The following is a 21,786-nucleotide window of genomic DNA, read 5'->3' as shown; positions in this document are numbered from 1 at the left end:
GGCAGGGCGCTCTCCCATCTTGGGATCCCAGAATACCAGCCATGGCTCCCTCCTCTCTCCTGGGATAAGTCAGTCTTCCTACTTTAAAAAAAAAAAAACCTGGTCTAAAAGATTATCCTTGGTAATCTTCTAAGATGATCACATTTCAGCATTAGAGGAAGCAGAACACATCACCATTAACCAGTGATACTGAGCCCATTCTGCAAATGCGGGATGAGGGAAACTGGGAAATTATTTAATTTTCATTCCTAAACCTGGAGTTCTGTCACAAGAAAAAGGGAGAAGAGAACATAGCCTAAGCAATGAGTACTGTCTGCTTCATGTAGAATTGGGCCTAAAAGAGTGATAAGAATCACCAACATCTCCCAATGCCAACTCCCAGAGACTGTTGTCTTAGCTGCTTTCTCTTATTTTGTTCTCACAAAAGAGCCAAGATTTTTTTTTTTTTTTTTTTGAGATGATGTTTTACTAGCTTAGAGTTCATGATATGGCAGCCCCTGCAACTGATATTTGATAAGGGTCATCACAACACTGGGACTGGCATCATGGTGGGAGAACATGCAAGGGGTAGAGATTGCCTGACAAGAAACCTAGGGAAGAGCCAGTCTTCCTCTATTTAGAAAAACCCACTCTCACAGGAACTTCTTGGGGACCATGACAAGTACTTTATCCCTTCCCAGGGCATCATCCCCAGGGACCCTATTAGCTCACACTAGGCCCCACTTCTTACAGGTTCTACCACCCCAACACTGCCACACTGAGGTTCATGCTTCCAGCTTAAGACCCTTTGGAGGACAAACCACATCCACAACGTCACACACTCCAACAGAGCCAACATGGACAGAGCACGATACCCAGTGTGCAACAGGTGTGTTTGTGGGGCTGGGGGAAGGGTGCTCTCAGAAGGCACTGGAAGAAGCCAGAACGCCGATGCCACCACCTCTGTGATGTCACACTTGATACTTCTTTCCATCCCTACCGTCGTCATGACAATCTGGGTGGGAACCTAACACACATAACACTTGGCTCTCATTTCCAAAGAGAAGCGGCATACCCATGCCACGCTCTCAGGAAATGGCGCCCGGTGGTCGACCTCGAGTTGACTGTTCTTGGTTCCGACCAAGTCTCTTTGCCTCCTTTATCATCATCCTACTTGTGATGACAAGCAGTGCTTACTTCGCCTACCCGTGAGTCTCCCATGGAAGCTCTGAGGTTAGGCAATGATAGTGAAGAGGCAGGGGAGTGGGGACAGAGGGTCAGGAGGGAAAGAAGGATATATAGTTAGCAGCTCAGAGGCCTAGAGTGCCTGAGGCATCTAGGGAACTGAGGGTGGCTGGGAGTGCTGGTGACATTAGCTAGAGTCTCCATGGTGTGTCTCTAGTCGGGATATTTACCCCTGTCCTTAAGGTCTGTGAGTCCAACCTCAGGTGAGCCAGGCCTCGTGGGGAGCTCTAGGTTGGCCCAGACTAGAAGTGAGTCTGGCTCTGGTTTCAGATGCAGATGGCTGGTGGGCCGTGGGGAGTGGGCCTTTGCCCTTGTCACCGGCCCCCTCTTCCTTCTGACCCTCTGGAGCCTGGTTCGATTGAACACCTCGGACCCAGGCATTTTACATCGAGGTAAGTCCTCAGAAACCTGGGAGAAGGAGTGGTACCCCAAGGGCTGATGCCCACAGGGGTGATTTCTGAAGTGTGAAGCCCACCTATGGGCTCAGGATCCCTGCCTCCAAGTCATCATGACTGAGACCCTGGCACTTCATTTCCCAAGCCACTGAGGTGTGAAGAAACAGAATCTGGAGGTTTCCCAGTTACTTTAGAAGGGAGGACTGGGCAGGCTGGCAGGAGAGGCCAGCAGGCTCTTCCAAAGCACAGTTCACTCTTGCTCCTTCCCATTTCACACACGACATCCAGCACTGATATCTCTTCCCAAGGGTGGAGCTCTGCAGAGAGCGCTTCTGGCTGGAAAGCCCTTCTCTTGGACTGCCAGCCCATCTGAGTGGTCAGTTTGCTCAACATGGACCGGGATTTCCCAGGGCACGTCCTCCCCACCCTTCTTCTTGCCCAGTGATACTATGGGGCTGCTCCAAGCAGCAGTGAGAGAAGGGCCTCCTGCCACTGCCCAACCTCTTCCCATGCCAGGCTCCATGGAGCAGGACCCGGAAGCAGGACACACGGCCTGGATGCATAGCCATGCATACCAGATGCCGTGGTGTCACCAGTGCAATTTCCATCGCCCACCTCGCACCCTCCACTGCAAGACTTGCAACATCTGCGTGGAGGTGAGTACTCCTCCTCCCTATCCACTCACCAACCCAGCCTGGGGCACCTGGCCAGGACTGGGAACTTCACAGCTTAAGTGGGCCAGGGGTGGGTATGAGTCTGTTTTCTCAGACTGCTAAGGGTGACTTTATACCACACTTGGTCTTTCATATCTGTTAACACTTCTGTTTCTCCACCTGTCTTGAAAGGCAGTCCTTCTTTGCACAGGTGGTGGTTTGTGAAGGGATTCACATTTGTGCTGAGCCTGGTGGAGTCAGGGGAGGAAAAGTTGTCCCTGTCCCAACCCCTGCCTTCTGACACTAGATACACAGACCCTAAGCCAGGTGTTTCCCTGTTCTGGGGATTTTTGCCTATATTCCTCTGGGTGTCCAACTTGGAGGGATTCCTGGGTGCTAAATACTCTTCTCTCATGTGCACACCCTGAATTGCCTTCCAAGTGCCGAAGGCTGGCTACGTAAGGGAGTTCTTTACATCCTTATCCAGTATCTGAGAAAAGAGTGGTACAGAGTTATTCTTCATCCTGCTCCAAGTGACATGAGGCAGGTCTTGTCTCTAATCACCTCACTCAATGACAGATGACCTCATGGGCCATGGAGTCCTAACAATACTCCAGGAAGTCCAGGAAGGAAGATTCGGTGGGCGGGGCCCTGTGGGGGCGAGGCCACAGGGCGGAGTCTGGTCAAGGGGCGGGGCCAGTGAGGTTTTGTCCCAGGGCTTGGCTTCTTAATCTGTGCATAGCATCTTCCTGGCTGAATTGGCCACTGTATCAGTGGAAATGCCAGGTTCTGCCTGGAGTTGGGAGCCCGTGTGTAGGGCCAAGAGTAGGTGGCCCAGAATTTCGGGTACCTGAGCATTTGGGGGTAATGGAGGCCAGTCCAGATAGAACCTGAGACTGCCTTCTCTCCCCTAGGAGTTTGACCATCACTCGAGGTGGGTCAACAACTGCATTGGGCATCGGAACTTCCGGCTGTTCCTGCTCCTCCTGGTGTCCCTGTGCCTATACCTGGTTGCTCTGATAGTGACCTGCGTCATCTTCGTGGTGCGCACCACGGACATGTCACTGTCCTTGGACAAAATTGTGGCGTATCCACAGAGTTCCAAGGGCCCACACTGGGAACTCAACACGCTGTGGAGAGGGGAGGGGTGGACAGCCAAGAGGCGGGTCGCGGAGAGCAGGGTTGATGTGGGCGGGTCTAGAAGGAAAAGCCCCTTGGGGGAGGACCTGTCAAGGCCATGGTGAAGGTGAGTGGGGTCAGGGAGACAGGCGGGGTAGGATGGACGATGGAGTTAAGACTCTGGCAGGACCTGGCAGAGGGGTAATGCAGGTAGAAACGGGATAGGCAGGAGGACAGCCCGGTGGAGTGAGGTTCTGACTGGGTGTACTGACGAATTGCCAGTCCAGGAAGATTCGGTGGGTGGGGCACTGAGGGGCGGGGCCACAGGGCGGAGTCTGGTCAAGGGGCGGGGCCAGTGAGGTTTTGTCCCAGGACTTGGCTTCTTAACCTGTGCACAGCATCATCGTGGCTGTATTGGCCACTGGCGCCCTGCTGCCTGTCATCTTCGAGCTACTGGTCCAGGTTGTAGCCGTGAGCACCGCCAGGCGCCTCTACGAGGTCCAGGTAAGCAGGGTTGAGTCCCTGTGCCGGGATACCCCGCTGGGCTGAGAGGCACATGATTGGAAAAAGACAAGGAACCTGAAGGTGTTCTGTTGAGGGAATGATGAAGATAAGGCTCTAATTCAAGCCTCAGGTGGTACCGGCAATGAAATTGACCCTGTGGGGGTCAAATTAAAAAGGCCCAGATACTTCAAGTGTGGCATTATTTTGGATGAAGTAAATATCTGGGAAACCGGTTAGGGTTTTTGTAAAAAGTCTTTATTGTGGAATAATGTACACACAGTAAAATTCACCCTATTTGTTCTATGGTCAGGGATTTTGAGAAATAGATACCACCCTGCACTGTCCACCTTGATTAAGGTTAGACCAGTTTCATTGCCCAGAATCTCCTCTCGTCATCTTCGGTTGCCAAATTCTCTCCCAAGTCCTTCTGGTTTTCCTTTTCCAGAATCACCATATAAATGGAGTCTTTCCTTCTCAGTCTGGATATTGTACGGGTGGCCTACAGATTATGTACACATTACCAATGGAAGGATTCTAATTTTGCAACTAGTTTTTCCATACTTTCTTTGTTTTATTTTGTTTGGTTTGGTCTGTATTGAAGCCAGTGGTGCTTAACTAATGAGCTACATCCCCAGCCCCATGGTCCTGGTTTTTTTTTTTTTTTTTTTGGTTTCACTAAGGTGCTTAGGGCCTGGCTAAGTTCCTGAAGCTGGCTTTGAACTTGCAATCCTCCAGCCTCAGCCTCCCAAGCTTCTCGGATTCCAGTGTGGGCCATCGTGCCCAGCTAGTTTCTCACACTTACAAAGAAACTGCTAAAACCATTGGTGTACAGGCATCTTAGGGTAAATTTACTTTTCTCTTGGGAAAATCTTAGAAGTGCCATTGCTGAGGCATAAGGTAACTATGTGTGGAACTTTGTAGGAAATCACCAAATCTTTTTTCCAAAACCACTGCATAATTCCTAATTTCTACCAACAATGTCTGAGAGTTTGCTCCACAGCCTCACCAATGCTTGACACTGTCATTTGTTGTCATTTTGTTTTGTGCTTCATTGTGGCCTAATAAATGAGCAGTGGTATCTCATCGGTGCCCCAGTCTGTACTGTCCTAATGAGTGATGATGCTGAGCATATTTTCATGTCATATTGACCCTCGGTATATCTTGGTAAAGTGTTTGCTCCAATCTTTGGCCAATCAAAACCAAGAAACAAACCATGGTTTTCTTACTGAGTTTCAAGAGTTCTCTATGCTGGAATCAGATCTATGTTTCACAAAATCTTTTCTTGCAGTCTGTGCCTTATCATTCATTTTCTTCATAGCATCTTCCAAAGATCAGGGGTTGTTAGTGGTGGGATTTTTCCAGACCAGGGATGGAATCAGGGGTACTCTAAGCTGAGATTCTCAACTAGCAATTTTCGTTCTTGCGCATTCCATAGGGAAAATCATACCACTGTCAAGCACACTTTCATTACTTTGTTTCCAATTTGTGTTTCTCTATTTCTTTTTCTTTTTAGTGTGGAATACGAATGATAGGAGTGGGCATCTTTGCCACTGGATTCCTCTAGTATGATAATTACTTGAGTAAAGGTTCCTACAGGAAGGCTGGTGGGCATCAGTGGGGGAGGTGGGAGCTAAAGACCCCAAGACAGCTGAAAAGACAGAGGAGCCTCTTGGTTCGTCACCTCTCAGCCTTTGGTCACCACCCCACCACAGCTGTATTTGGTTCCCCTCCCATCTGTGGTTCCTGTGCTGAGCCCTTACTCATCACCCTGTGGTCTGCCTGTCTTCTTCTCTCTCCAGCTTCAGACCAAATTAAGTTTGCCCAGCAGCCTTTTCCCTTCCTCCAACCTGTGGTTCTTCCAGAACCAGGTCAGGTCATAGGACTCCTCTGCTCAGATGAGGCCCTCCAAGTGCAGGATCCCCACTCTAGGGAAATGTGGTCTGCACTCTGGATTCGCCAGACAGGGCTCCCCCGCATTGCTGGCAGCACCCGTGCAGGCATCATTACATGCAGCCACTTTCATGCAGCTCCTCCTGGAGTCAATTGCTTGGTGGTTGGTAGAAGGACTCTGGAGCAAGATTGCAGAATTCCACGTCACACCTCTGCAACATAGCATCAAGGAGATCATGGGCATATTAACTAGCCATTTGGTCACTCAGTTTCCTTTTCTGTTACCAGGGAAGCGTGGGTTAATATGCAAAAGACATATACAACAGTGGTTGGTATCTGAAAGTACCCTATGAGTTGTTGTTACAATGACTACAATTCCTTCCCGTGGTCATTTACATATGTTTGTGCCTCATCTTAAAACCCAAGCAAGCAGTACCATTAATGTGCCATCCCTCCACTCCACCTGGTGTACCCTCTGTGCCTTATTCCCTGAAAGACTTGACCTCTCTCTCTAACTTCACCCTTCACTTCCTGGCCCATGTCAGCCTAACCCCTGCCCTTGCTGTCAGGTGATGCTCCCATCAATAGCCAAAGCAGCAGACATTCTTCAGACTAGTATTTTGTTCTGGAAAAAGTCTCTGAGTTCAGAAGTAGCTGAGCAAGCCCTCTTGCTTGTGTTATTGCTTAACTCTCTGGGCTTCTCCTCTGCATGTAGCTGGGTGCTATGGGTTGGGTTGCCTATGCTTTGTCCATGATACCTTCCCTCTGAGCTACCCTGGCCACTCCCCAACGTGCTCAGGGTCTCATGTTGCTGCTGGACTCTGCACCCTGAGTCCAGCCTGAGGATGGCCATGCTATTTGTAGTGTGTTTTCAACCCCGAGTGCAGTGACTGGACTTTATTTGTTGGCTACTGTGTTTTGAACCCGGGGCACTTTAGCTCTGATCTTCATACCTAGTCCCTTCTGCTTCCACTTTGAAACAGAGAATCACTCAGTTGCTAAGGTTGATTCTGGACTTGTAATTCACCTGCCTCATTAGCCACAGTGCTGGGATTACAGTTGTGTGCCACCATGCCTGGCTTGACTGAGGCATCTTTGATTCCCTGAAATGCATCTGGCTGGATGTGTATCTGAGAGCAGAGCATGTGCTTAGCATGTGCAAGGCCCTGGTGCTTCAATCCCCAGCACACAAAGAATAGGAAGCTGAAAAATGTGTGAACCAACAAACAAAAGAATCAACTTTTGGGGAAAGAAGAAAAGAGAGAAAGGAACAGAGACAGGCCTGATGCCCTGATTGCCCCAGGATAAGTGGAAGAAGGAGAGGCAGCAGGAAGTTGGGAAGAAGATGGGGCAAGAAGAAGATGCCCCTTGATTTTGGTTCGATGGAGTGGGAGGATGATTGAGACACAGAATTGGAACAAGAGCCTAAGGAGTGGAGCCAGTGACTGTAACTGGTCTGGGTGCTTCAGAGGTGTTGGATTCTATTCCTGTCTGATAGATTCCCATGTGGGGAGAGGAAGGGATTCTTACTGCACAGTTCACAAAAATGTAGTAATTATCATTCCTTTAAGGATTTTTCTATACCTCATATACAACCAATATTTTCTATACTTTATACACATCTAACCAAATATTATTTCTCTAAATTTAAAAATTGTATAAATGTTTTTAATCCCTATAATTAATTATTCTCTTTTTTTCTGGTCATTGGGTTTGAACCCAAGACTCCTTTATTATGGAAACTACATCCCCAATCCTTGTTACATATTGTTTTGTGGGAGGGTCTCACTAGGTTCCTGAGGGCCTTTCTAAGTTTGTGAGGCTGGCCTTGAGCTTGTGATGCTCCTGCCTCAGCCTCCCCAGTCACTGGGCTTACAGGTGTGAACCACTGCAGCATAATAGTTTCTTAAGTGCTGTGAACCCCGTAAAGCAGTCAGAACCTCATAGAGAACAATGGTTCATGTTTTTTTTTTGGACCTGGTGGGATATTCCAGAGCTGTCCTGATATCTGGAATCCTTGTTCCTTCTAGTGAAGAATAGGGTTGAAAATGAGCATCTTCATGTGTGAGCCATGGGAGAGTTGGGGGGCAGAGAGTGGTGCTCCTGGATCCCTTCCCATTGTGACTGAACATTTAAAATTTAAATCCTCGAAGTTGGGATGAGACTCCTCCCACTGGGGGAGGAGGACAGGGCCAGGCTGATGGATGGTGTGGGAGGGAGAGGAAGAAGTGAGGGGAGAAGCTGGCAGTGAGGAGCTGACCTTTGAGCTTGACCTTTACTCCTTTGTGTACTGAAGGCCTTCAGCCCAGACTCTCCTAGCCCATGTGATTTTTGACTAGGAAAATACAACTGGGCATCCCTGCTGCCACTGTCCTCCCAGATTGTGAAATTCACTGAAGGCACATGGTTAGGTACAGTGAGGGGTGGGAGAGATAAGTGGGAGCAGAGGTGACACTGACTGTGGAGCAGTTGAGCAGCAAGGGAAGATCTTATAAGAGATCTGGAAAGACATAGTGTGAGGACGAGTGGGCCCCATGGAGACAGAGCAAGGATGCTGCCAGGGGAGGAACAAGATGAGCAGGGAGCCCTGAGAAGGCAGGAGAGGTGGTGCAGGGTCAGCACTGTCAGGGAGAGCTGCTCACAAGTGGGAGGAGGGAGGTGGCTCTTCCCAGGAGCCCTGGGAGGCAGGATCCCTGGGACACTCTGGGCTTCCCTGCTCTTGGATTCTTGCTCCAGGCCTGAGTTGAGCCCTGGCTCAGCTGACCAACTTAGGGAGGGTCACTGGGAGATGGCTGTGCCGAGTCCTGCCATTTCTGAGCTCCTCTTCCCATCCCCGTCTCCCTTCAGGAGAACAACCCATTCGACCAGGGTTGTATGAGAAACTGGCATGTCACCCTCTGCGCACCACTGGGGCCCAAGTAAGTTGGTAAACCAGAGGCTCAAGTGGTGGACCCTGGGGCTGGTGTGGTGGGTGAGGCTGGGTCTTCTTCCCTGGTCCCTTACCTCAGTTCCCTGTCCCTGACCCTCACTGTTCTCTTCCTTTGGGGTTTTCTCCAGGGCGCTCTGGGAGTCTCTGAGAATTCCCATCTTCCTTGCCTCTGTAGGTTCTAGCCCCAAGAAATGGGGTTGAGTGAAATCCCAGCCTGGATTGGAGCCCTGGAACAGAGCCCTGGGCTCTGTGCTGTCCAAGCTGAGGGGTGAGGGTGGTCAGGGAGAACAGGAAAGGCGGGTGGTGACCCCTTGCTTTGGGTCTGTCATTGCCCAGGTACATGTCAGAAGTTGTGTTGCTCCAGCAAGACTCGGGGTCCAAGTGGGAGCCAATGGCGGCCCTGCAGTCACCAACATTCTCCCCAGAACACCATCGCCCACACGTCCCTGGGCCCAACTCTCAACCTGTGTCTTTTGACGCATCTTATGAAGGAGCACCAGGGAGTGCAGTCATCTAGGTGAGGAGTAGTGGGTGTGCAGTGGACAGCGGTGTCTGTGGGCTGCACGTGTGTTGTTGGAGCCCCTGAGGTGGGGCTGGCCCTGCAGCTGAAGCACCTGGAGCTGAGGAGTGGGAGTATGGATGTGAGGGTGCAGGTCCAGGTCACAGGGCTTCAGAGCACACCCAGGTGTCCCTGAATAGACAGAGAGAAAAGACTGCTTGGCTAACTAGCTGGGTGGCCCTGGACCAGGTCCTTACCTTTCTGGGCCTCAGTTTCCTCAGCTAGTTCTGGGAACTGAGACTAGTCCAGGAGTTTATAATATTTTAAAGGAGGTTCTTTGTTATTGGAAATTTTTACTTGGAGTCCCATGTGAAACACACGCAGTGGGGTATTAGTAGTAAAGTGGGATGGTAACACATAGTGCTCCCTAGTGCTCTTTTAGTCACTTGTGGTGCCAGCCCTCTTTCTGTCCTGCCTCAGGGCTCAGGGTCTTGACCGTGAGCTGTGGGTGGAGTTCAGGGAGAACCCCATGTACTGACTCTTGTTCTCTTCCCATCAGCCCAGTGCTGCAGTGGAAGGTCCACAGGGAGACTTGGTCTCCAATTCACCCCCTCCCTGTGATGCCTGGATATGGACATGCTGCCAGGATGTGAGCCCCACATCAGGCCTCTGAGGCCTGAGCCCTGACTCCCCTGTTGGGAGCACCCTGACCCCATGACTCTCCAACCCCCATAAAATTGTTTTTTGCTGATTCTATGGCTGCTCTGCTTGTCTGTTCTAGATTCAAGTAAATGTGTTTTCTGGGGAGTCCTTGAGGGACTGGGAAAAGTACCTCCTGGAAGGGAAGAGAGATGCTCTCTGGACACCCAAGCTCATGAGTCCACACTCTCTGGCTCTTTGTCCTTGGGCAAGGCATTTAGCATTTCTCTTAAAATGTGACATTAGTAATAATCACAGCAAGTGAACTTGTGGCCTTCCTGGCAAGGGCTGAAGATGAGAGGAGAGAAAACCCACCAACCAGGATAAACATAGTGTATCAAACTATTCCACAATATAGAAAGGGAACTTATATATTACTAATTCTAGTTGTGTATGTGTTCATATGTATAGTTCTTATGAGTGTGTGTGTGTGTGTGTGTGTGTGTGTGTGTGTGTGTATGACAGAGTGAGAGAGAGAAAGAGGAGAGAGGGAGAGAGATTGTGTGTGGTACTGGGGATCAAATTGAACCCAGGGTCTTATGCATGGTAGGCAAGCACTCTACCACTGAGCATCCCCAGCTCTATTTATTTTGAGGCATAGACTCACTAAATTGACCAGGCTGGCCTCCAACTTGTGATCCTCCTATCTCAGCCTCCCATGTAGCTTCCCAAGGTTTTAAAGGAGGAGTTCAATTTTATACTGGTTTAGGGAGTTCTATGTGGAAGATCTTGGCATCTACAGATAGTTTTTCCTGTTTTTTTCTCCAGTGGAGACTTAAACGATTTTTTCTTGCCTAATATCAGTGCCTCTAACTTTTAATAAACTTGTTAAATATTTCATAAATGCCAATTATCAGGTTGTGGAAGTTTCCTTGTGTCTTTCTTTTGTGTGTATATGTCCTTTTTTGTCATGGAAGGGTTAGATTTTGTCAAAAACTTTTTCTGAATCAAATGATTGTGTTGATATTTTTTACTTCGCTATTAATGTGGTTTACAACATAATTATCTTTATTCCAAATTTTAGTGTTTATTAACTAATTAGGTCCAAGACATCATGTTCAGGAAACTGTGGGGGAAATCACTTTATTAACTGCATATTGTATGATAAGAATGTGTATTATAATATAAAACCTTTCTACACATAGTAGTTAGCTGCAAGAAACCATTCTCAGTTTAGGAAAATGGTGTTTTGGGTTTCAGTGTAAAGTACTAGCAAACTCCAACTCTTTTCTGTGGCAATATCTTATGTCTGTTTTCACTCTCTTCCAGCCCAGTTTCAGTTATGAGGTCCTGAGTGCCTTCCTGCAATCACAGGTGTGATTACCAATTTTGTCACTTCTTGCAATCATCTGATGTGATGTGGTCTGAAATATATCTTGCATTCCCTGCAGGACCATGTGCCCAGCAAAGAGAGATCCTGCCTGATATTGGAATCAGTGTTGGCCGTCTCTCCAGTTCCCAGTTTGTGATAATGCCTCAGACTATCACCTATACAACATTTTTTTATGGTGTACACTGGGGATTTAACCCAGGGATGCTTTACCACTGAGTTTCATCCACAGTCTTTTCTATTTTGCACTTAGTCAAATTCTCTTTAAGTGGCTGAGGACCTGACTGTGTTGCTGAGGGTTGCCTGGAACTTTGGTCCTCCTGTCTCAGCCTCAAGAGTTGCTGGAATCACAGGAGTGCACCACCATGCCCAGCTACACTCCATTTTTACATGTTGAATCATTCTTGCATTCCTGGGATAAATCCCAGTTGCAATCAGCCTCCACTGAAACAGGGTCTTACCAATTTGCTGCCTCTGTCTTTGACCTTGGAATCCCCCTGCCTCAGCTTCCCAAACTGCTGGCATTACTGGTGTGCACAACTGACCCCATCACAAACAACAATCTTTGAGAGATAGAATATGTGTCCTTTTGGATAAGTACTGAACTTACTGCCATCTTTTCTACACTGTAGTACAGGTTAGGGAACATAGCTAGATAGAGCCTAGCAGCTTCCTTGAGTTAAGGAGGTGGAGATGATGAGAGTTGGGTGGGACCAGGTTTGCTAGAGATTGCAGGACAGTGTTTAGAGAAGATAGCTACTTAGAAAAAGAACTCCAGTGATTTTCAGGGTCCTTCAGTGGTCTGCAGGACACTTTTGAGTCCTCAGTAGAATACTGATTGAAGTTTGTGGGTGAAGAAATTTCCCAGGACTAGAAGACAACACACAAAAGATTCCAAAGAAACATTGCTCAATGCTTACACACATAGGGTATAGTGTGTTCCTCTTGGCCAAATTGGAAAATTACATAATTCTCCACATGGTTTAGAATATGGAGATGAAGGTTAACTTCAGCAATGGCAATTAACTAATACTAGAATAATGATTCTCTGGTCCATTCCAAAAACTCATGAAGGTAAGACTAAAAAAATTCAAGTATTCTGTACTTAAGGGCTTTGTAGAAAAGTCTCCAGAAAATAAAACCACAATGCCTGAAATTCAATAAAAGATTCCCAGTTATTTAACAAAAGAAGGTGGCAGAGAGTTTTCTTTTACATAAATTTTATTGTTTGGGTAAAGCAGAAAATCAAATATAAACCAAGTTTTAGGTATAACTTGACCCTAGAAAATGGTTTAATATTCTGAGTATAGTTAAAAATATGTTTGAATGCTTTACCATTTTAAGTCACTCACTTCTTGGGAAGATCCACATTAGCAGTATGGCATAGTAATGGAACGTGATAATTTATTGTATTCTTTTACTGAAGAAACAAATTTGAAGCTGAATGTCTTGCATTAGTTTCACCCATTCACACTGTTGAATCAAAATCTTTTATTTTGAAATGTGAAACTGGAGAATAAACAATATTCACTTGGAATAAACAAGTGAAGTAAGCTAGTCCTAAAAAACCAAGGCTGAATGTTCTTTCTGATATGTGGATACTAACTCACGCCAAGAGAGGGAGAGAAGGGTAAGAATAGAAGTCCATTGAATTTGGTGAAGGGAAATGAAGGCAAAGGTGGAAGGAATGGAATAAGGACAAGATTAATTTGTTGTAATGTTTTTGTCTTTGTTTCTGAATACATGACCAGGGTACTTCTGCATCATGTACAACCACAAGAATAGGGTTCTAATCATAATGTTATATTCCAGGTATATATCGTATGCCAAAATACATTCTGCTCTCATGTCTATCTAAAAAGATCTACAATAACATCAAAAAATGCCAGGCAAATAAGTAAATAGTGCTCTGTGATTATTTTTCCTTATCATGATTATTTTCCTTTTGTGCAATGTTTTGGTTTTCTTTGTATTAATAATTGCCTTACTTTTCATCTGCTGTGTTTCCTAAACACAAATCATATTTGATTGGTATATTGACAAATCTTCTTGGAAAATAATTACCTAATAATCCGTATGTTCTAACTTGTATCATTGCTACTTGGAAGACAAATGTCAGTGTGATTTTATATTTCATTTTATTTCTTTTTAGACCTCTTTCCCTCTATATATTTTATATTTGCTCCTCTGACTGCCTAATTTATGCTCTCAAACAGAAAATTTCTTCTCTCCACTTCTGAATATTTTTCTTACAAGACTTCCTTTATAATTCCTCATACTTGATTGTAAGAAATCACTTTTGGAGATTGCATCTACTTGAAATTTCCTCATTATGTTTCATTACCGTCAGTCCTTTATTCTAAAGTATTTTGTTGTTGGATTATGGCTTCTTCAAGAATTCTGCTCTTCTCTTCATGGATGGAACATATTCAATATTTCTCTCCAAAGCTTGTAATTATAATGTTTGTTTATTTTACTGATTTAAATATATACTCAGAATATGCTATTTCTCCAGGAAGCTAGCTTTATAAACTTTTTTTTCTAACATTTCCACTAGAAATTTCCAAGTGTAAGACTATTATTGTTATCTAAGCACTGAAAAAGAATCATTAAGAAAGATATTTGGGGGATGTATTTTGAGGAAACAGCTTGTCTACTCTAGGGTGACTGAATCATGTCTGACTTTTATTGGATAAGTCCCAGAATATAGGTATCTGGAAATCCTGTGTCTGGGATAGTTCAGAGTTTCTAATAAAGAATATTCCAATTCCACTTGAACAAATATGCTGAGCTGAAGAACTGGCAAAGTGGATTGGGGTTCCAGCCACAAAGTTTATAGAATTTCATAAAAACTCAGTTTTAGAATTTTATCATTTGATTTTCTGACCTTGGAATCACTGGCTCCATTAGATTTAACATCTTTTTGTTCACTTAACACAACTGTACATATCAACATCTTAACTCTTGTCAATCCATTTCAGAATTTTTAAAAATACATGGCACCTATGATGATATTTAAGTAGTTTGACATTGGGACGATATACACTAAAGTTATAATTTATCTTCATCTTAATGAGATTAAGAAGGACAGAGAATAGAATGTATTGTAAGTATGCAGTGTTTAGCTCAATGTTCTTAATAGGTAAACATGTAGTGTTTCTTATTAGCCTCTAATCTTACATTTTAGAAGTCTCATTATTATTAATACCTATCTGTACCATTTAATCTATAATAAACTTCATTTTAAATTCTCTAAATACTTTCACTTTGCTACTGGAAAAATATTTTAAAAGGATGAAACTGTGTTAATGACACCTTAAATGCTGAATTTCATTTTAATAACACTGATTAGTTATTTAATATAGTTCACTATATAACAGTGAATGATAAAAATTCTACTGAAAAGTTAATTTTCCACATATAATTTTGAGCAACATAATCATTTTAAGCAGAATTTATGTGTGTATGTCTCATAATGTGTTATTTCTAAATGCATATGCATGTGAAATTGTACATACATTTGTATAGTGTGTGTTTAAATGTAGCAGGTAGAGATACTAATTTAAAATTGTCATAATAGCTAAGTTAAAAAAAATTAAATATTTATTACCAGATTTTACCTTTTGTAAGAATAAAGTTTATATTTTTCTTAAACAAAATGTAACTTGAAGTTTTTAAAGAATTGTTTACCTATAGCTGTTTTAATTAAAGAAAATTTTCCATTATAATAAAAAGCACATTTTCTACCATACCTTCAAAAGAAAACAATGATCATTCTTTATAAAAAAAAGTCACTTTCATTTTAATATCAGGTATTATTTGTCAAATGTACATTGAAGTATACTGACATAATACATTATTCTCTGTAATTATTTTTACATGCAAAAATGAGATTAAGGGAAATACTATATGTCAACAATTATTATAGTAGGAAATAAGTATGTGACAAATAATCCATGAGAGATCAGTGGCTTACATGTTTTGAAACAGAGTTTAGAAATATACTTCTTACAGAATTGACTCATGAGATTGTTTGAGTTCAATAGGATAAATATGCTAGTGGATTCTAAAAACTATTATAGTAAATGTTAGTTAAGTGGTAAAATCATGATATGGAAAAAAAGTGGATTGAATATTTTCACCTTGTGAGAGTTGATAAGCCTGAATTGAGCAGCAACAGTGAGCCAGATATGTGAATGCACAGAGAAATGTATCTGAGAGAGAAGAAAGGACAGGAATTCTAATCAGAAGGTACAAAAGTCTATACAAAACACTTAGTAAAGTAAAAGGGATGTCATGTCATGGTTGAGACATTAGAAGAATCTCATTGTGATTTAATATTGGGGTTGATGGAATTAAGATGTAGATTGTTTGACATAGTTGGTGAAAGCATGCTGTTCAGAAATATCTTTTTTTTTTTTTGCTGAAAGTAATGCAAGAGTCATTTGAAGTTTAAATCTCACAGTTCAAAATCAGATGTTTTCCATCAATTCATTTTCTGTTTACTCTGAAATTATTTTTTGGTCATCTGTGTAGGTTGTCATCCATGACACATGATATATTCTCATACGTACTGCTGATAGAAGTGAACTGTCTCCATTCTTATCTAACTTCTTACATTATAATAGGGTTAATCTAGGATGATACAGCAGCAATGACCAGGCTAAGGAAGGCTTAGCAAGTGGAGAGCAGGATAGGAGACTACTATAGACACTCCTCCAGGAGACAGTAGACCTGAAATAAGTCAAAGACAAAGGACATGCTAAGGGCAAGCCACATTTGAGATGCTCTTCTGAGGATAATCAATGGAAGTTTTGGATTGTTTGTCCATGAAAAGAGATCATTTGAGGTAATTTGGAATTACTGAGGCTTACCATGGTGCAATTTTGTGTATGCAGCCTAAAAACTTTCTGATTACTGTTTAAAGTGAGCTTTGTATAATCACTAAGGCATTCTTGGTACATGTTTTTAAAAAGCAATGACAACTCTTCCATACCTGAGTCCAAATTTAAAATGACACCTGCATTTTATAATTACAAAGATGAGAGCCAATTTAATTACTTCACCAAGAATCCAGATTTTACTGTTGGAAGTGGCCAGATGTATATATGAGTGCTGAGTAGCAGAAATAATTTAGCAAAATACAAAAGCAAGCTCTTCATTTTTCATGGAAGATTGATTCCTCAAAAATATTCATAAAGCTCCCAAATCTTTTCCAGGTGATATATAGAGAGAATTGTCTTAAAAATATTTTTAGATACAAAAGAACACTGAAAAGGAAATTAAAACATCCAAAAATACTTAAGAAAAAAAAAAGATATGTAACATAGTTTTCTGAATATGTATCAACTTTAAACATATTCTTGAAGATTACAGCTTACTTATTCAATCTCAATATCTGAAGACTTATAGAATAGAATATGCTAAATCAGTAGAACATTTATTTCTAGAACTTGAGCTAAAGTAGTTTCAAAATTTAAAACTTAAAGGACAATAAAGATCATTTGGCCTGATCCTTTAAATTTGCAGAGAGAAAATTTGGCACCAGAGGAACCAAATTCCTAAAAGTGTAACAATAATTTTCTGAAAATAGGCACCTCATTAGTATAGGATTGGGACCAGAAAGCAGACCTCTGAACCTCTGAATTCTTTAGTCCTAAAATCTAAATGATCCCATATCTTGGTGAAATTCAAAAAAATTAAAAAGAAGGAAAGAAGAAAAAAAATGCTATTTTCATTCCATTCCAAACCACAATTGATTTAAGATATAAGATATTTTATCTGCGATCTTCATCTTTTCAAAATGTCCATACCCAGTTCTGAATTATCTGAAAATGTAATTTGATATGGTAATACCCTAACCAAAATAAACCTTACTTACCAGATAAAAATCTTTATCTTAATGTTTTCCTAGTGTGTTAGGTTTTCGTTGCTGTGGTCAAAATACCTGCAAGAACAACTTAGAAGAGGAAAAGTTTATTATGACTCATGGTTTCAGAGTTTCAGTTCTTGGTTAGCCTACTCCATTGCTCTGGGTCTTAGATGAGGCAGTACATTACAGCAAAAGGTCTATGGCAGCAAAAGAAAGCTGTTCTGCTCTTGGTGGCCAGGATGCAGAGACCAAGAGGGGAATGGGCCTCAAGGAAGATGAGCCCTACCAGGGCATGCCTCCAGAGACTCACCTTCTTCAGTCACACTCTACCTGCCTACAATCACCACACAGTTGCTGCATTTATACTAGGATGGACTGATTAGGTTACAGTTCTCTAATCATTTCACCTGAGTATTCCTGCATTAAAACAGATCTGGGGGGACACATCATATCCAAACCATAACATCTACTCATTTAATATGTTGGAATTTTCTATTATGTCTTTCAACTTAGTATATTGTAGATTTTATAAGAGCATTGACCTTGTGTGTCATTTTCTATAGTAACCCCAGAAATTTGAATGATGGGTGTACTTGGCAGTATACATTTTTCAAAGTCAATGAATAGATGTATTGATTTAATGGATCCTCTTCCAGATTCATTCTAATTACTGAAATAGGAATGACTTTGATTCTAAATCATCCCTGTGAGTTGGTTTAAATGGTTTTCAGTAAACAGAAAAGTAAATTTGATAGTATCACTCTCAGTATACCAAAAAGAACAACAATAATATTCAAACACTGTGATTTTTCACCAAAGTTTCAAAGCACTGCAAATATCATGGATTAATTAAATAACTATTGGATAAAGACTACTGAATAACAAAAAGGATTATTAAAAATCACGTAGGCTAGAAATTGTTATAGCCTGGTCTCTATTATTAAGCATACAAAGAGAAATTCTCAGACAGTACTCTAAACCATTAGTGCCTTCAAAATAAGGGGATGGATATTTTTAGGAAACTGCATCATTAGAAAATCTTTCAGGTCTCCATTATGTGTAACCCCAAGAATGGGATCCTAATTAGAATAAGTTATATTTTTTGCATGTATAATATGTCAAAATGTACTCTATTATCATATATATGTATAAAGAACAAATAAAAGAAAAAAGAGAAAAAGTCTTCCAGGTATAAAAACACAGGTAAGTTAACTAAGAATAGCTTGAAGAATCAAACTTCGTTTTGCTGACAAAATGAAAAATCTATACTTAATCCATTTTCTGATACTGCTTCAGTTTATTAAACATGACAGGGCTGATATGTCATTCTCTAGAATTTTTCCTTGTAATTCCAAATTACCTACTTCACTTAAAAAGACCATGTCTGCATTCAGGTAAGAATGTATAATTAGAAAGAATAAGGTCTGAGGGATTCACATCTCTCCTCTTTATTGCCAATGAAAAATCTTTGGAAGAATTTTTCAGTATTTTTGTAAAAGAAGATGATAAATTATGAAGTTGTTGCATTTAGTTTGGGTCAGTTATACACCATTGGCTGGAATTGGCAGGACTGTGACTACAAAGCAGAATCTGCAAGAGACCAATATCTTTTATAAATACGCAAAAATCTTCAACATAATATGAACAACTCAAGTCCAACATTTTGTGAAGAGGATTATACATAACTACCCGGTGGAGTTTATTTCTGGTGTGAAAAGTCAGTTCAACATTTAAAAATCAGTTAAACTCCATCACAACAACAGGCTAAAGGGGAATTGTAACACTCTATCAATAGATGTAGAAAAATATATTGACAAAATTCAACATTCATTCATGATCAAAACCATCAGCAACCTAGAAATAGGAGGGAACTTTATCATATTGATAAAGAACATCTGTAAAAGTTTTAACAGTTATTATAACGTGTCATAATGAGAAAATAAAACTTTTCTGAGTATGATCAGGAGTAAGACAAGGAAATTTCTTACCACTACTTTTCAACATTGTATTGGTCCTACGTAGTATAAAAAGAAAATAAAAGGAAATATAAACTACTCAGATTAATTAAGCAGAAAGAAAGAAATTTGTTCACAGATTATGAAATTGTCTATGTAGAAAATCTCAATGAATCTATAAGAATAAAAAGATCTAGAATTAGTAAATGATTATTATCACTGTTGAAAGATAAAAGGTTAATGCACAGGTTTGATTGCTTTACTGTATGACAGCAACAAACGATTTTGATTGAAATTAAAAACAATATAATTTCCTTTAGCATTTTAAAAACAGGCACATAATTAAGTATAAATCTAACAAAATATGTACAAATATGTATGAGAAAAACTATGAAACTGATGAAACTCACTGAGGAATTAAATAAATGGAGTCAGACATGGTGGCACACACCTGTAATACCAGTGACTTGGAAGGTTGAAGCAGGACAATTTCAACTTCAAAACCAGTTTCAGCAACTTAGCAAGACCCTGTCTCAAAATGAAAAATACAGAGGGCTACAGATAAAGCTCAGTGGTAGAGCACCTCTGGGTTCAATTTCTAGTTCCACAATGGATATATACATAAATAAATAAACACAAAATGAAATGGAGAGAGATTTCTTGTTTATGGATAAGTAGGCTTAATGTTATCAAAATGTCAGTTTTTCTGATCATTATCTATAGATTCAATGCAATCCTAGGGAAAATTCTAGCAGTGTGGAAGTTGACACACCAAACTTAAGTTTACAAGAAGATACAAAAGACTGAAAATAGTCAATAATACAATATTGGAAGAGAAAAAGTTAAAGAACTGACCCCATGAAACTTCATGATTTAATAAAAAGTTACAGTAGTCAAGTTAATGACGTATTGGTCATAAAAAAAGGTCAATAGATCAATGAAACAATTTATGTTGGGGTCTTAAGCCCCCTTGCTCTTCTCAACCAGCAGCAAGGGAAGGGGACACTCCCCAACAAGGTCAGACAGGGATAGGTAGGGCGGACTGACCACCTGTTCTCAGCCCTCCGGTCGGAGGACAATCAGAGCATCAATGAGACCAATCACAGCAGGAACTTGTTTATTGAGGAAGTCACATGACTTTTATGTAGGGTGAAGGCTAGGCGGGAACGAATCAGCTTAAAGGTCAGCAAGGCATGGAGGGTTCACGCAAGTGAGAGTCCCATAGGACTATATGGTAAGCACGAGCAGATCACGTTGTCAGAACTGTTGTTAACCAATCCCTAAAGGTGGCTCGATTTATCATCATTAACCTTTGAAACCGCCTTTGAGCCTTGATCTTGCTAACTCGCCAGGGAGTAAGGAGTCAGCCTGAGTTAGTTAAGGTGTCATTAGTACCAATAAATATAAACCAAAAATATACACACACACACACACACAAATATAGCCAACTGATCTTTGACAAAGAAGCAAATATAACTCAGTAGAAAAAGAATAGACATTCAACAAATAGTGCTAGAGCAATTAAGTATTTACATAAAAAATAATCTAGACAAAGACCTTACAAATTACACAAAAATCAACCAGAAATGTATAATAGACCTATTGAACTCCTAGAAGATAATGTAGGAAAAGTTCTAGATGACTTTGGCTTGGCAGGATATTTTTAATTTTATTTTTATTTATTTGATTGACATAGTTCAAAAGCATCAGTCAAAAAAGAAATGATAGACAATCTAGACTTTGTTAAATTTAAAAATTTGTGTTTTTCAAAATCATAGACTATATTTAGCAAAGGAGCTATTTAGGGCAGTTAACTATTCTGTACGAGGCTATAATAGTGGAGATATGCCTTTATACATTTGTCAAAACCTCTGAATGTATAACACCAAAGTGAACTATGTGAACTATGAACTTTGGGTGCTAATGATGGGTCAATATAGATACCTTCGTTTTAACAATTGTACCACTCTGGAGGAGATGATAATATTAAAGAAGATTGTGTGGTATCTATGAGAACTCGTTGAACACTCCATTCAAACATGCAGTGGAGATAAACTTTTTTAAAGAGTAATGTCTATAAACTAAACAGTCATAACTAGGTAAATGCTGCCAAAGGCAAAAACAATAACAAAGCAACTAAGAGACATAGTGAACAAGAAGTAATGGGATACCCTGTGGCAAAAAATAAATGCACAAATACCTTTTACTTACTTTATATAAATCATTTGGTTTATATCCTTATTATATTTATGTAATTACAATTACTTAAGCTGCCTTTCATTCTCTTTGGAGTAAACCAAATATTGTTGTTGGCAAATCTTTAACTTCCAGTTACAATTTAGCTTATAGGTAAAACAGAAATGAAAGAAGTATCTGTCTATCATTTTCCAATCTTAATGTTATTTATAAATCTAGATGACATAATAGTGTCTACTAATGACAAAAAGAAATACAACCAGACATTAATATACTTCCTCAGGCATATCATATTTTGGAAATGCAAAACATGACTTGTATTTAAAAAGTGTTGCAAAATAATTCAAACCTGAATTGAATTAAGCTTCTAGATGTAACTAGCAATTTTAATTAAATGTATGATACAGATAAAATATGTAATATTTTCATTTGTATGAAATGAGAAAATATTGACTAGGGAAAATCATATAGTTTTTAAAAAAAGCTAATTCTATTGAACAAAATTGCAAAAGAGAAGAGAG

The 21,786-nt window shown here is 41.1% G+C and overlaps 1 protein-coding gene across 1 annotated transcript; it reads left to right on the top strand.

Moving 5' to 3' along the window:
- The first annotated feature begins 1,074 nt into the window (after window positions 1-1,074).
- Window positions 1,075-9,931, top strand: LOC124993577 (palmitoyltransferase ZDHHC19-like). Its single transcript, XM_047565452.1, has 7 exons — window positions 1,075-1,187; window positions 1,495-1,616; window positions 2,136-2,275; window positions 3,187-3,359; window positions 3,790-3,895; window positions 8,633-8,703; window positions 9,773-9,931. The coding sequence occupies exons 1-7, from the start codon at window positions 1,075-1,077 to the stop codon at window positions 9,864-9,866; spliced, it is 819 nt and encodes a 272-aa protein (XP_047421408.1). The 3' UTR covers window positions 9,867-9,931.
- Window positions 9,932-21,786: the final 11,855 nt, after the last annotated feature.

This window comes from Sciurus carolinensis, chromosome 9, assembly GCF_902686445.1.
Source record: "Sciurus carolinensis chromosome 9, mSciCar1.2, whole genome shotgun sequence".
Classification (NCBI taxonomy): Eukaryota; Metazoa; Chordata; class Mammalia; order Rodentia; family Sciuridae; genus Sciurus; species Sciurus carolinensis.
This window is presented reverse-complemented; position numbering and strand designations above follow the sequence as displayed.